The following is a 15,850-nucleotide window of genomic DNA, read 5'->3' on the forward strand; positions in this document are numbered from 1 at the left end:
TCAAAATGGCTATCATCAAAAAGACCACAAACAGATGTTGGCGAGAATATGGGGAAAAGGGAACCCTCGTGCACTGTTGGTGAGAATGTAAATTGGTGCAGCCCCCGTGGAAAACAGTACGGAGGTTCCTCCAAAAAACTGAAAATAGAACTAATATATGATCCTGCAATCCCACTCCTGGGTATGTATCCAAAGAAAATGAAAACACTAATTCGGAAGATACATACACCTCAATGTTCATAGCAGCATTATTTACAACTGCCAAGATACAGAAGTGACCTAAGTGTCCATCGACGGATGAACAGATAAGGAAGATGTGGTGTATACATACACAATGGAATACTACTCAGCCATAAAAAAGAATGAAATTTTGCCATTTGCAGTGAGATGGATACACTTGGAGGGCATTATGCTAATGAAAATAAGTCAGAGAAAGACAAATACTGTATGATATCACTTATATGTGGAACCTAAAAAATATAACAATCTAGTGAATATAACCAAAAGGAAGCAGACTCACCCATATAGAGAACAAACTAGTGGTTACCAGTGGGCGGGCAATACAGGGGTGGGAGAGTGGGAGGTGCAAACGACTGGGTGTGAGACAGGCTACCAGGATATATTGTACAACACGGGGAATACAGACAATATTTTGTAATAACTGTAAATGCAGTGTAACCTTTAAAAATTGTATTAAATAAAAAAGAACTAATAGGTATATGCTCCTCCTTAGAAGGGGGCTGGCTTTGGTAACAGCTGGAGATCATGGCTCAGTTCCCCAAGACGCCTCAAAGTTCCTTACAGAGATTTAATACTTAAACGACAAAAGGTTGCTTTAGTACACCGAGGAGAAAAAACTCTGCACATTCTTCCACCTTAGCATTAACATTAGGCAAATGTTGAATCCCCCTTTACCTCTTACCCATCTTCTACTGGGCATGCTACCTATCAGACAAAGCTAGGATGATTCTAAGTCTATGGGAACAAATGGATGGAGGCTGACTCCACACATGAGACTTTCTCCTACTAAGTTAAAATCAACTTCAATTGATTGCTGACTCAGAATTCCTTGTCATTTCCAGCTGTGAGAGTGGACATATGATTCCTAGCATTGCACTGATTTATAAAGTTACACCACAAATAAAACCTTACCATAATTAACAGAAACTGTGGGGTTGTCACTTATTTATAGCAAAGCAGGCAATGAGTGTTGTTTTGAACGCATTTTAACCGAGGTGCCACTCTGAAGCCAGGTGAGAAGCCCATGTATAAATGAGCTCTGGAGAGAGAGTATGGGCTAGGGATGTGGACTCAGAAATCCTGGGCACAAAGTGGGCACCGAGAATAGTTAAAATGAGCATCTTTGGGGCAGAGGTGAGGATAGCAGAGCGGCAGTTACCTGGAGATAAGATGAGGAAATGCAGGAAAGAACAAAGGGGTAAGAGCATGTAAGGGACTCTTGAGGGCACGACTGAGATAACTGCTTACAGTGGTCGTTTGTTAAGCATGTACTATTTGTCGGATACTCCGATAACCATCTTATGAAAGTTACTGAACGAAAACCCATTGTACAGATGAAGACATTGTGGTTCAGAGAGGGAAAGAAATATACCTAAAGCTGCACAGCTCTGGTTAATTGGTACAGCTGGGATTCAAATTCTGGGGAGCTTGACTCCAAAGTGCTTGCTTTTTAACCCGTATAGGACGCTGCCTGTAAAGTTCAGGATGAGAGGAAGGTGTGTGGAATTCCATCGGGTCCTAGATTAGAAGAGAAGATTCCTTGATGAACGTGCTACGAGATAAAATGAGACTTTGAGAAGGCTTCCCGACAAGACAATGTTTAAAGCAAACAATAAGTTTGGATGAAGTATAAACAGATGTATAATTCATGAACACTTGATACTGGTTTGAAGATGGTGTGGTATACTAGAAAGAGGCCTGGCCTCAGAGGTTAGAGGCTTGTGCCTTTAAATTAACCGTTAAGACCTGAGGCAAATGACTTAATGGTATTTGTTTTTCTCATCTAAAAAATTTAAAAAACCAAGGAGTTTGATTAGCCTTGTGTCTATCTTCTGTAAGCTTTAATCTTTCATCAATAAAATGCCAATATACTCACACTATAGTGTTGCTTGTTTTTATAAAGTTCACTTTCTATCTTTCCAGATGGACTGTAACACCCTTGGAGTTAGGGCCAGAAAAGCCTAAGTCAAAAAAGAAGGCAGTCTACAGTAGGCACAGAATAAGATGCAGAGAGAAAAGACCCTCTGGGGATCAGAAGAGGGTTCCACTGCTGGGGCGTGTGAGCAAGGGCCTCACAGAGAAGAGAGGCTTCAGCAGGTCACTGAGACGTCACACAAATTCACTGGAGAGAGGGAAGCTCTGAAGGAAGAGAATGTAAATTGATAGCACTCGTATCACAGGGTCTCAGTCCCCTCTGCGAGTTGGAGGTGATGCCTCCTCCTTGAAAAAAGCACTATAAAGGAGCACGAAAAGGTATGGAGTAAGTACTGGGGGAATTAATGATGTGAATAAAAACCAGAGCAGTGTTGAGTCTCGACAGCATGACTTTGAAATAATAATTATAGAAATTATTAGAAACAAGTAGAAATTACAGAAATAATTAGAAATGTTTTGTGATTGTTTCCGACAATAATGAGTAGGATTAATTTGGGTGTGAAAGCAGGGAATTCGGATTTTGAGAGTTTAGGTTACTGGTGACATCACTGTTGAAATGGACAACTCTAGGGCCAGTGACAAGTGAAGTCACAGGGGACTGAGGACTGGACCGAGGGCTCAGGAAGGGGAGGAGAGATGCCCGGCTGATAAGTAACAGAAATGTTCAATCAAACTGATAGGTAAAGAAGTGAGGTGAGAGAGGAGAGTCAGAGGGTGATACCATGGAGGTGATGGCAAAAGTGGTGTGGATATAGTAACTATTAGAGCAGAGGAGTTTGGGATGCATGCGATTACAGCGTTGAAAAGGTCATCTGCTGAAGCCACTCTGGTGACCGCAGGAGCTGGAATGGAGCTGAAGGCTGTGAACTGGGGTTCGAGGAAGGTGGGGAAAGAGATCCAGACTTAGGAACACAGATGAAAAAGGAATCTTACAGACACAAAGTAAAATATACACGGGTAAAAGAAGGAGGAATCTGAGAAGAAAGACTGGAGAGCTCTGAGGAGGTAGACTTTGATTATTGGAAAAACAGGAAGAATGAGTCAGCTCAGGAGTTTCAAAGAAAATGTAGAAATGAGGTGGTGTTTGTGTCTGCCTATGTCTGACTGAGAGCAACAGGGGGAGGGAGAGAGAAAGAAAGGAGAGACGAGATGAGTGAGGAGAGAGGGAGAGGCAAAAACAAAGAGGGGTACACATACTATACACAGCCCAGACCTCATCCTCATGTGGAACTCACAGGGCAAACTCAAGAACCCGGCTTTGTGCAAAGGTAAAACCACCACCACTACCCCCACCAGAAACAACCTGTCCCTCATCCCCACAATCAAAATGAACTAGAGTTCAGAGAATGGACACTCTCTGGAAGAGAATTTTTTAGGTTGTAAAGGTCCTGAAGCCAACGGCATTCTTTTTGACTTGAATACATCTCATGTCCTCAATACTTATTTTGAATCGATTTCAAGAATTCCCTAAGCATATCAAGCTGGGTCTTGGCATTTAAATTCAACCAAATTTCATAGTGATGTTAACTATTTCTGCAAAGGATAGATTTATCCAAATCTACAGATATTTTCCTTTGTTTCCTGCTACTATAGATTATACTTAAAAGTGCAAGCTTGCTAATTTATCTGTGTTTTGTATCAAATACATTTCATTCAATTATTGTGAAAAGTAGCAGTGAAACATATACAAACTGTACAGACAGTATGCACATGTAGTGTGATGAAATATTTGTACAGTAGTGTGTAGACTATAAAATACTTTTGTAAATAGCTCTTAATACCAAATATGAGGCAGACATTAGTACTGTCTCCTTTTCACAGATGGGAAAACTGAAACTCACAAGTCCAGTGACTGTAGTCTCAATGGTGAAAAGTGGTAAGTTAAGACTTGATCTTGGTTTTCTAATTTCACTTTCTGTGCTCATCACACTATATTCCACAACCTCTGAATGATTTACATATACGCTGTCTTATTTCAAGGAGGATTTAAAGTGGTTTACATCTATCCTTTTTTTCCCTACCTAACAGAAAAATGCAGACTCCAGACAAAAGTATTATGCATTTAACTGATTATTGTCTCTGAAGAAATTTTGTCAACAGGATTTTTGAAAACCTAAAATTTCAAAATAAATTTTAATCCACCACTTGGTTATAAAACTACATCTTAATATTTGATATGCAGGCATTAAATATCTTTTGAAACATGACTGAATTCTGGGTTTAAATAATCCAAGTTACTGTGACTGAATTAAGTCAACTTCATTGCAAGGAAATAGCAACACTGACTTAGGTCACTAAAAGACAAACTATCATTTTCAAGGTACATCAAGAGGCATGTTAACAGATGCATAATGAGATGTAGCTTTAAGATCCATTGTTAAAAACTTTCTAAACTTGTTTGCAAAGTCTGTGAATTTAGTCCTCAGTGTCTTCCAGCGGTGGCTGTAGGGTGAACATATGGAGCAGAGAGAAATGCTCCAGCCTCTCTACTCCCTCTCAGCATTCGGATGACCTGCATTCTCTCTTCTTCTCTTTATCCTTTCTCCTCTTCAAGGAAACTTTCTCCTTTTCCTCACATCTCCTGACAGTCATCCTAACGTATCTAGTGATAGTGTAGGGATTGAAAAAAACCACATGACAATAAGGTCATGAGGAAGGTTGAACTGGCTAGAAAATGTTGCTACATTTGTTCAAATGAAATGACATAAACATAATACATGGTCAGAGTTGAAGAGAAAGACTTATTTAGTCCAGAAGGAGAAAAAACATTTTATTAATTTATAGAAACCAAGTTGTTACTTATGGAACATCATGAAAGTGCAAAATACTATGGAAAGATCATCAAAAACAATGAAACTGTGAGAAACTCACAGCCAAGAGGAGCCTAAGGAGACATGACAACTAAATGTAATGTGGTGTCCTGAATGGAATCCTAGAATAGAAAAAGGACATTAAGTAAACTACAGAATTCTGAATAAGTATGGACTTTAGTTATATCAATAAAAGTTCATTAATTGTGACAAATGTACCATATTGATGTGAGATGTTAATTACAGAGGAACACTGAGTGTGGGATATACAGGAAATCTCTGTACTATCTTTGTAACTTTTCTGTAAGTCTAAAACTATTCTAAAATACAAAGTTTACTTGAAAAAGAAACCATGGAAATTCATCCTAGGCAGCCTGTCAAAACATTAGTTGTTAGACATCTGCTAGAAACTGCACTACTTAGTTCAAGAGCTCCCAGAAGTTTTACAATGATGGGAAAACCTGAAGAAAAGCTTTCTTGACAGAAAGGCACACTCCTTTAAAGGTTCAGGTCAGCTGCAAGTAATGATACAATATTTTGTCAATAATTAAAATGCTATAAGTACATTTACAAGAATCTTTTTCAATAGCAACAGTTGTTCACAGTAACTTTCTCCTGAACTTTTACCCCCAGAAGGTTAGCATTCAGGAAGCTCAGCTGCTGTCTAACAAACTTAATTAATCAAAAAGTCATTTCCGAGCTGTAACTATGAGTAAAAGCGCTTCAAGTGTGCTAGCAAGCCTACAAGTTAATCAAAATGCTAATGCAGTACAAATTAAAGTTGTGATTAACATTTCACAGTAGCTGCTTAAGTGAATTGATCACACAAATGGGTTAAGCATTACTCATTTCCTACAGCCCCAACCGGGAAAAGGGTTGTTATGTGGGTATGAGGAGAAGAGCTGGAGGTAGAAGGATCCTTCATAATAGCATCATATCATCAATAAAGCAGCACCAAATTGTCATTCAAAGGCTTACAGGTAGAGTCATCCAGGGGGAAATAGCCTTCCAAATTATATTATAGTCCTTGAAGGGAGATCACCTGTAAATCCACAAGAGTAAGTGAAGGTGTTTTACACCTCAAAATCCACACATTTGTGTTAGTTTTGGAAATGCTAAATGCATTAGCTCTGTGTTGCATCTGTAGTGGGGAATGGTGCTTTGTTTTAGGTGTTTTGGGTGTTCTATTGTGGAATTAAAATGTAACTTTGATACAGGATAAAATAAGCACTAGCTGGATGGTGATTCTGCACCATAGTGTGGATCTTTGCATCTGGAAGAATAATCACTCAGGATTAAGTTCATTTAAAATTATTTGTTTTGAAATAGACATCCATTAATGAAACCTCACTAGGCTTCTATGGCAAAATATGAGCTCCTGGCACTCTTGCCAGGAAAGCAGCCTGAATTAGAGTTCCCTGTCTCTATGAATTTGATAAGGTCATATGAATGTTTACAATAAACAGACTACATTTGTTAGTAGACAATTCAGATTTGGCAGATAATTTTAAAAACATTGTGAGAATCCACACACAGTAAATCTCCCTTTTCAATCTTCTCTTAAGAAAGAACTAGAAAGGAAAAAGTGAAATATTTATTCATTCCATTCACGCATGATATATTGAGAACTATTATGTGCCAAGAATTATGCCCAAGTCACCTTAACAGTCAGTGACACTATAAATAGTTATTGATAAGGTTCCAGCATATTTTGAATATGAATCAGAATCCTCCAAATGTATGCTCATAGTATTAATATTCCTTGAAACATACCCATAAAATTATAAAAGATATATTTAAAACTATTTTCATCTTAGGATCCTTTAGAGACTTCAGTTGCAGACATGAACTCCTTGTAGATTACCAATTATGTATAATCCAATTTTGGAAGTCTAAAAATTATTTATTTATCATCCTTCCATCTTTTCCTCAAAATGATTTGAAGAAGCTTTCTGAAGCCTACTGTGCTGTACTGTCCACTTAAAGGTAAGCTTTTCATTTGATCTAATCATAATAATTATAAGCATTTAAAAAAATGTGAAAGAATTCTACTAAGAATATACAGGAGATTTTATCTACCATTGCTACATCAAAACATTTCTTACAAGTCAAGTATTGGATTAAGGATTTGACCAAATACTTCTTTTGTTAAGCTCGGCACCACCTGGACTATTTTCACTGTTAACTGTATTTGACTCTATGATTCTAGAACTTATTCACTTAATTGACACTGACATTCTTCAATACATTTAATTTATAGCCCACTGAGCCTGTGCTTAGTGCATCCATAGGTAAATACTCCTCAAAGGTTATGTTAGCCTTGCTCCATGGCAGTTGTATCTCCTGGTATCATCAAATATTTCTAGCTTTTTAATCTACTAAAAATGGGGATCGTTTGTTAATAGAAATATAGACCCAGCTATCCTCAAAGTATCTCTCAGTTAAAATAACCAGATCAATAAAAAATATTCATATCATTGTATCTTTTGCTTCGCTTATCCTATTCTTTTCTATTCTCAGACTCTAATATATGCATACATTCATATCTTAAGTTTATTGATTGAAGTACTTAAAAAATAGTTTGAAGACACAATGTGTTTTCAGAATAGCTGTGGGTTACATAAAATATATGATACTAGTTATTTGAAATGTAATACACTTTAAGTTTATCAGAAACTGTTAGAGAGGTAAAGAGGTCAAATTATTGTTTTGAAGTTTGGGCTAAACAACAACCTTACCAATAAACTTTTAGGGATTCAGTTTTGCAAATTTAAGAGGGTTTTCTGAATAGAGGAAAGCATACCAGTTCATACATTTCCCCCCTTTTCTCTATGCAGCTTATTAAAGTTATTTTTTGACAAGCACCTTTTGTGACAATTGATAAATCCTATTGGAACATGATAAAATTAATTTGAGTGGTGTATAAGTTACATATTATCTCGTGTGAAAGAGAAGAAAGGCTGGAAACTTAGTTGTTCAAAAAAACTTGGGCCTTAAAGAAAAATGAGGTAAAATGACAGCTCCTATATTAAAGTCAGATGCAAGAATTTATGAAACAATGGAAACTTACCCACCAGAACACAGCTCCTTAAAGGTCTTCCTTTCAGGCACTGAATCACCTAAATTATTTTCAAAGCCAGTCTCCTGGCTTACCTTTTGCCTACTTCCATTAGGGCAGTGGAACATGAATTCAATCTAGATAAAATGTGCCTTGGTATACAGAATACAGAACTTCACACTCCCTCAATAGTAAAGAGGAGATGTCTGTTATTTTTTTGGGGAATTGGTAGTTCTGTATCTTGGGACAGGGAATCTCTGAGATTGCCTATTGTTACTAGATGTTTGAAGTTTTTCAAAAAGGACCAGGGGGATGGACAAAAGCTGCCTCCAGGGGAGCCCCGCTAGTGGTGGTGGTGGTGGTTACCCAGTGAAAGAAGCCAAGAACCTAACGTAAGCAGAGAAGGCAAATGGTGAAGAATGAAAGAGAAACATAAAATGTGTGTATGTGTGTTGTAATAGTCAACCTAAGCACAGTCATTATGGTGTGCATCACTACTTATTATTAGGAGTATCTTATAATTATTATGGCATTCCTTTTTCTTCCTGTGGTTGGTTGTATCAGCAATCTGATCTTTCCCCCATTATTTCCAATTATTGTAGTTTTAGGGGAGACTCTGAGGAAGTAAATGGCTAATTCACTGCGTTACCTATCTTGATATGAAACCTTCGAGAAGGATCATAAGCAGCTGAAACAAAAAAAACATATCAACTGGACACTATAGAGTGATATAATAAAGCAATTACAAATATCAGTCATATTAACAAGTCCCTCTTGGAAACTGGTTAAAGTAATTATAGGCAGACTGTTGAAAGGGAACTAGAGTAATTAAAGGGAGGTGATTTGAGTATACATTGAAAAGAAGGGATTAATTAAAAAATATTATTCATGTTCTAGTGGCAATTCTTGGTCTAAAAAAATGTAGAAATTCCTGTGAAGTTCTCACATTTTAAAATAAATCCTGACTAGGCCATGAGTACATTTTTTAGATCCATCTTTACAGGGCAAAGGAAACCCAGTAAGATAAACTTTTATTATATATCCAACCTATGCTGAAAACTGTTTTTCTTTCTGCTATGATCTTGGGAAAGTTACTTAGTTTTCATCTGTAAAATAAGGATAATAATTGTACTACTTCCTTGGATTATTAGGGCAAATGAGTCTATGCAATGTGAAGCAAGTAGAACAGAGCCTGGTACAAAGAAAATCCTCAGTAAATGTTCACCAGCACCACTGTTAATGATGGCCTGCCTTATGGACCGTCATTAAATAGCAATTTTTTGGTGTAGGGTACAGGGATGGTATGCAGTTCTCCAAATATTCTGGTTGAATTTGGTATTTAATACACATTAATTTCAATTTGGAAGCACAGGTTTCCAGAGATCTTTCTAATCACTCTACACTGTCATATTTCTGTGTGTGTGTGTGTTCTCCTTTCATGAGATGTATCTTGTAGTCGTTAAGAGTATTACTGTGCACACAGATGTTTTGATGTATTAAACTTAGGGTGCAGGGTAGATAGCATTAGCTGAAGGGTAAATATGGCCTCTACTATATCTGAAAGCAACTTTCCAGAATTAACCCAGCAAACTGACAGCACAATTACACTTTGAATCACACAGCCCTTTGGTCCTCAGATCACTGAGTCAGCTCCTTGAGCCATGGTTTCCCTTTTTTCCTTAAACATCTGAAAGTGTCCAGTTACTGGGCAGTTTTGCTGTAGATACCACAGAGGAGGTAGTGGGCGTGGCTAAGATATAAACCTGTACTCTTATACTATTTGGCTTGGTATTTAATTATATTTCACTTAAATGAAGATGATTTTAACGTAAAGACTTAGGGCACTTCTTAGAAAAGATCAGAGCTATTAGAGCAGGATTTAAAGTCCTGCTATCTCCATTTGGTTTCAGCATGGACTGCCTCAAAACTAAGTTATGTGACTTCTTTGAAAACCAATTTCTTTGTCGTTTGATTAAAAAAAGTGGGGGGCTAATCAAAACACCAGACACTTTTCATCAGTTCTGACTTTGCCATCAAATTTGAAAAATTTAGGCAAGTCACTCTAATTTTTGGTATTTCTTATTTACCATCCTCCCATAAAAGCTAACATAAAGTTTTTCTTGGGTACATCTGGCACACAAAATATGTCACATCATTTACTACATATTACAAATATATTTTAGAGTTAACATAATCAAGAAGAGGATCTCAAAGACTAATGACATGAATAATCAATTCCATAATTGCTCAATTTATAAACTAGTGTATTTTAAGCAGGTTTAAAAAATTTAAGATACGTACAGAAATTTTTACTCTTAGTTTTGTTGGGTGGGATGGAGATGGAAATGCTAGTAACAGTAAAATATTAAGAACCATGACAAAAACACCTTAAACCTCCAAATGACACAAATGACCGTGATACATAATTTCAAATGGGTACAAGAAGAGAAGGCAGGCTGTATACTGTGCATTCTGACCTCAAGCCAGAGTGAATACTACTACAACAAGTATGTTTTCTTTTGTAAAAGATTTCCCAGGACACAGGTAAGTCATACAGAGTTTTCATAATCTAAATGGTAGCTCATGTAAAAGGTACATTTCTATAAATTAAAGGGAATAAAAAATTTAGAGTTAAATGACCATGGAAAAGCAAGGAAGTAAAAGAATTACTAAGAATGAGGAGACTAAGATAGACCTAGTTCGAGTCTTCAAATCATTGTTTACTTTATAAATATTAACTAATGTCCCACTCTTGTAAGGTGTAATTTTTACTCAGACTGCAGGGGTTCAGTGACTTGCCTAAGGCCTTATACTAAGGCTCTAAGGAACAGAGCTGAATTTATAGTAAGAGCTGGTGGCACCGAGTCCCATACACAGAACACAAGATCATGCTGATGTCCCATGAGGGCAGTAGTATAATTTTCAATCAGCCAGCAGGACTGCAGCTTGGAAAACTGCTTGAACCAATGCTTTCTAGGCCAACAGTATCCATGTATCAAATGAGAACAATAGGGTACAATGATGAAAACTGTCACTCAGTCATGGAAAATTTTATCAAGTCATGACTTCCCCCCCAGATTTTCCATTAGCAACCCTAATATTCTCTCCTCTTCCTGACTTGTTACTTTTATCACAATCTTACAAAGAAACTGCAGGAATGAGAGGATTTAGGATATGAAGCTGGTTGCCATCTCTTTACAAGTAAGTTTCTTTTCAGGTGGCTTCTGAAAAGCCAAATCCATATTTATAAGCATAACTAATGTAATAATTTACACTAAAGGAAAACTGCACAATGTCTGACAACAGGGAACTAATTAAGTAAACTATGACCTTCTTATGAAGAAATATAGTGCAGCCATTAGAAATTATGCTTGAGAAGAATATTTAATGTTGTCAATTATTAAGTAAAAAAAGGTAATAAAAACATGATAAAAATGTGCAAAGGAAGAAAGTGAGAGAGCAAGTGTGTATTTGTGTAAATACAAAAAAGAAAAAGAAACTCTGAGCCTCCAAAGACAAAAAAGAACTATACACAACTACTGTACTCTAGTTAGTAAACTTGTTTTTTTGCAGGAGTAAGCGTTAGTCATTCTAAAACTACATCAGGAGTATGCTAGAATGGGGGAATTAACTAAACATATTTTGATTAATGAGAGCCAAGTTTCTCATGGGTGGAGAAAAGAGTTACAATTTAAAAAAGGGGAAGGCTATAATGAACCCTTGGTGTTAAACTGGAATTGGAGGTATTAGAATGAACTCATGGTTTTATGAATACAAATATTTTCCACATACCCAAACATACACACACACACACACAGCTAAGTAGATATACAAATAGATATAGATGTCTATGTATACAAACTTATATTTCCTAGGTTTGCCCACTGAGGGGGCCAGAGGCAATAATACCCAGGTAGTGATGGAGTCAACAAGCACCCAGATTATACTCTCTAAAACCACTCTCTAATAAAAACAAACACTAGTGAGCCTATACTTATAAATAAATAAATAAATAAATAAATAAATAAAGTAAATAAATGGAGGAAAATGGAAATTCTGGGAATGATGGAAATAGAAAATCACAGTAGTAATAATTGTTTCAGGCAAAAGTCACCAATGGATGATGAAAATAATGTAGGAAAATATGATGAGAAACAGGATAACTGCATAATCTCAAAGTATATCACCACAACATATTAGTTACAAAAGGAAAAAAAGTAATTTTACAGTGGAGAAACCTGGCAGACACCACCTGAAGTGTGCAAAGTTAACATCCCTGGTAATAACACAAATCCATGTCACTAGTCTCCCAATATGATACACTGAGAGGACAAAACATCACTTCTATGGTATTCTTGCCAGTAATATATAACTCCAATGTAATTATGAGGGGATATCAGGCAAACCCAAACTGAGGGATAGCTCTGTAAGATACCTGGCCAATACTCCTCACAAGTGCCAACGTCCTGAAAGTCAAGGAGACTAAAGTGGACATGACAACTAAATGCAATGTGGGATCCTGGACTGGATCCTGGAACAGAGGAAGGCATTAGTGGGATAAAATCCAAATGGACAAAACTGGAATGAGGTCTGTAGATTAGTTAACAGGATTGGATCAGTACTGAGGCAAGATGTTAACATTAGGGGAAGCTGAGTGAAAGATATATGGAAATTTCATTGTACTATTTTTACAAACTTTTTATGTCTGAAGTTATTTCAAAATGAAAAAAATAAAAAAAATTTTTTGAATTAAATTAATTCATTAACAAAAAAAGAGCCTCGTATTGATGAGGGTGAAGATATAATTACTATGAATGACTTTAATTTTAATACATTGCTCTTCCAAATTTCTACAATGACGTGTATTACTTTTATAATTAAAGAGAAAACGATTTCTCTTTAGATGTTATTTAGAAGGAGTAAAAAAAATATCAAGAAATATAAATATCCACGAAACTGTACATAATATCGAAATAGAGGCTAAAAGTACCTGATTGAATCCTTTTCCCTTACAGTAAATTTAGAAATAGACTTCTTGTGAAACTGCTAATTTCTATTATTATATAGCCTTTGAATCATTATTAACTGTGGTGAAAAGGTATGAATGAGTTTGTATACACTGTAACTTTTATATATGATATAAATATGTACACCTATTAAGTATACCTGTAAGTATAAAAATTTATTTCCTCCTGCAACATCTCTCCAACCCTTCCTGACCCCTGAGCTCATTAACAGGTCACTGTTTGAAGGGAAAAAATAGCTAGAGGAAACACAAATGAGTATCCAGGGCCACAGCTAAAACTTTAGGAACTTTAACCTTCGTTTATAAAGTGTGACTAATAAAGAGTGCCATACCATCTTCCTAGAGAGATAAACCAAATGTTAGTTATAAAAAAGGTATAAAAATAATTTACTTGTTTATTATAGCCTTATTTCCCTTCTAATTCCCGATAGTTTGTGCATACTCTATTTTATGAAACAGGCCTATTCTTTTAAATAACAAAATTAAGGTTTTTTTTTTCTGATCATAAAATTGTTAGCAGCTCATTGAAAACATTCAAACATTTCAGAAAAGCATAAAGAAGCAATTAAAAATCACCTCAAATGCTGCTGCTACACAGAGACGGCTACTTAATCTTTTGGTCAATACTATTCTGGATCTTCTCTCTAGAAATATTTTCATATATTTATGTAGATATTCCACACAGATAAAGAATTAATAAATGGAATTGTAATATTTGGCAGTGTTCTATAACCTGAAAGATGCTTGGGTTATTTCTAAGTCTTTAATTTTGCAAATGCCTTTATACAAATCTTCACAGACTCATTTATTCTACCTTTAAAAACACCAGTCTTTTGAAAATCTTAAAAATTGTTTTTTATATATAAATGTCCCAAAAGCCATAATGTAGAAAATCAAAATCTCTTATAAGCTCAATCCTTTAGGTGTGCTTCTCCCACCCTGTTCCTCTCACAGTCCTCTCCCAGCAAATGGCAGCTCCAGCTTTCCACTTGCTCTGGAGAAAAGCTTTGGAATCATCTTTGGCTCCTTGCTCTCCCTAAAAACACTTGTCGAATCCATTAGCAGGTTGTCCTTAAAAAAATATACAGGACCCAACCAATTTTCACCAGTCTCACCCATACCAACCTGGTCCAGCCACCATCATTTCTTGCCTAGCCTTATAGCTTTCAAAGTATAAAGTTCATTGATACGGTTTCAGAGTCCACACTGCAACTAACTAAGGAATATAACATGTCAAGGTTTTGTATAGTATCAGAGAATATCTAAAATTTTCTGAAAAGGCTATAAAAATACTCTTCCTTCTTTAAACTACATATCTCAGTGAGGCTGGATTTCCTTCATATACTTCAACTAAAACACCATATTGTAACAGACTGCTTGCAAAAGGTGCTAAACAAATTTAGCTGACTTCTATTAAGCTAGACATGAAAGATACCTGCAAAAATGTAAAATGCTATTACAGTTCTCACTAACTGTTTTGGAAAATAGTTATTTTTCATGAAAAATCATTACATAATAATGGGTATATTAGTGTTATTTTAAAATGAAGTAATAAATATTTGAGAATGTTTCCATTTTCCTTAATATGGTAAATACTCATAGATATAGCCACCATAACCATTAGTGAACCACTGCTCTATAGCTTCTCTCTCATTCAGAGTAAAATCCAAAATTCTTACCATGGTTTTACAAACTCCCTATGTGACCTGACCTCATTTTATCTATAATCTCCACTCCCACCCATCTTCTGACCTCATTTCTACCCACTCCTTTTCATCTTTTTTATAATGGCCGCCTTGGTTTTTCTTGAATATACCTAGTAAGTTCCTATATGAATCCTGGCACTAGCTCTTCTTAGTGTTTGGAATAACCCCACAGCTCACTCCTTTCCTTTGTTTCTTAAATGTCACCTCATAAGAAAGACAGTCCCAGAATACCACATTAAAAAATAGTACAAAATGGCACTCTCCATCTTTCTCCATATATCCTTTATTATGCTTTATTATTATTTTAAAATAGCAGTGATCACCACTTGACTTATATTTTTAATTGTCTGTCTTGCCAACTCTAGTGAAAGCCCATTACAGCAGGTTCTCTTCTGTCTTGTTCACTGCTGTATGCTCAGAACCTAGCAAGGTACCTGGCACTTAGTTTACTTTCAGTAAATTTCGATTGAATGGATGACTAAAATTGTTATCTTACTGCATTTATATTTGCTTTTCCTTCAAAAATCCTTAATTTGAGTCACCAGATTTTTTCTCGACAATGCTACAATAAAAATCTTTAAATGCAAGTATATTTTATTCTAAAAAGAAAAAAAACCAGCAAGAATGGGAGAAAATGTAGGTAATTAGAAATGACTTTCATACCTGACATACTCTGAGAGCTTGGTCCAACACTGTTTTGGTATCAGTGTCATAATCTGGGCAGGGCAGCATGGTTCGGCTGAGATGTGCCTGCAGTAGGAGATGAGCTTTGGTGTGAGGGCTGTCAAATGAATGAGGATTTGATTCCAATGGAAGACATTTTGCCAGTTCGCTATTCATATGATCTTCATTGTGTCTTACTGGCAAATCTGTGTATTCTTCTGCATCCTGAAAAAACAAACAAACCCATATATATATAATGTACATATAAATGTACTGTATCAAAAGTATAATATTTAATGTACTTCTTAGATTTAACTACTGACATTTAAAACATGCTTTAGAAAAACTGTAAGATAACCATATCCCTTAAAATTCTGCTTTGGTCAGTACTACTATTAATATTAAGTAAAAG

General features: G+C 36.0%; 1 protein-coding gene across 1 annotated transcript in view; it reads right to left on the reverse strand.

Moving 5' to 3' along the window:
* The window catches only part of ASCC3 (activating signal cointegrator 1 complex subunit 3), a 330,850-nt gene that overhangs the window by 14,465 nt on the left and 300,535 nt on the right, over nucleotides 1–15,850 (reverse strand). Inside the window, exon 37 of the mRNA XM_059035971.2 lies at nucleotides 15,439–15,663. Within this exon, the coding sequence (XP_058891954.1) occupies nucleotides 15,439–15,663 (225 nt within the window). The remainder of the gene's footprint in view (nucleotides 1–15,438; nucleotides 15,664–15,850) is intronic.

The sequence above is a fragment of the Kogia breviceps genome, chromosome 13, assembly GCF_026419965.1.
Source record: "Kogia breviceps isolate mKogBre1 chromosome 13, mKogBre1 haplotype 1, whole genome shotgun sequence".
Lineage (NCBI taxonomy): Eukaryota > Metazoa > Chordata > Mammalia > Artiodactyla > Physeteridae > Kogia > Kogia breviceps.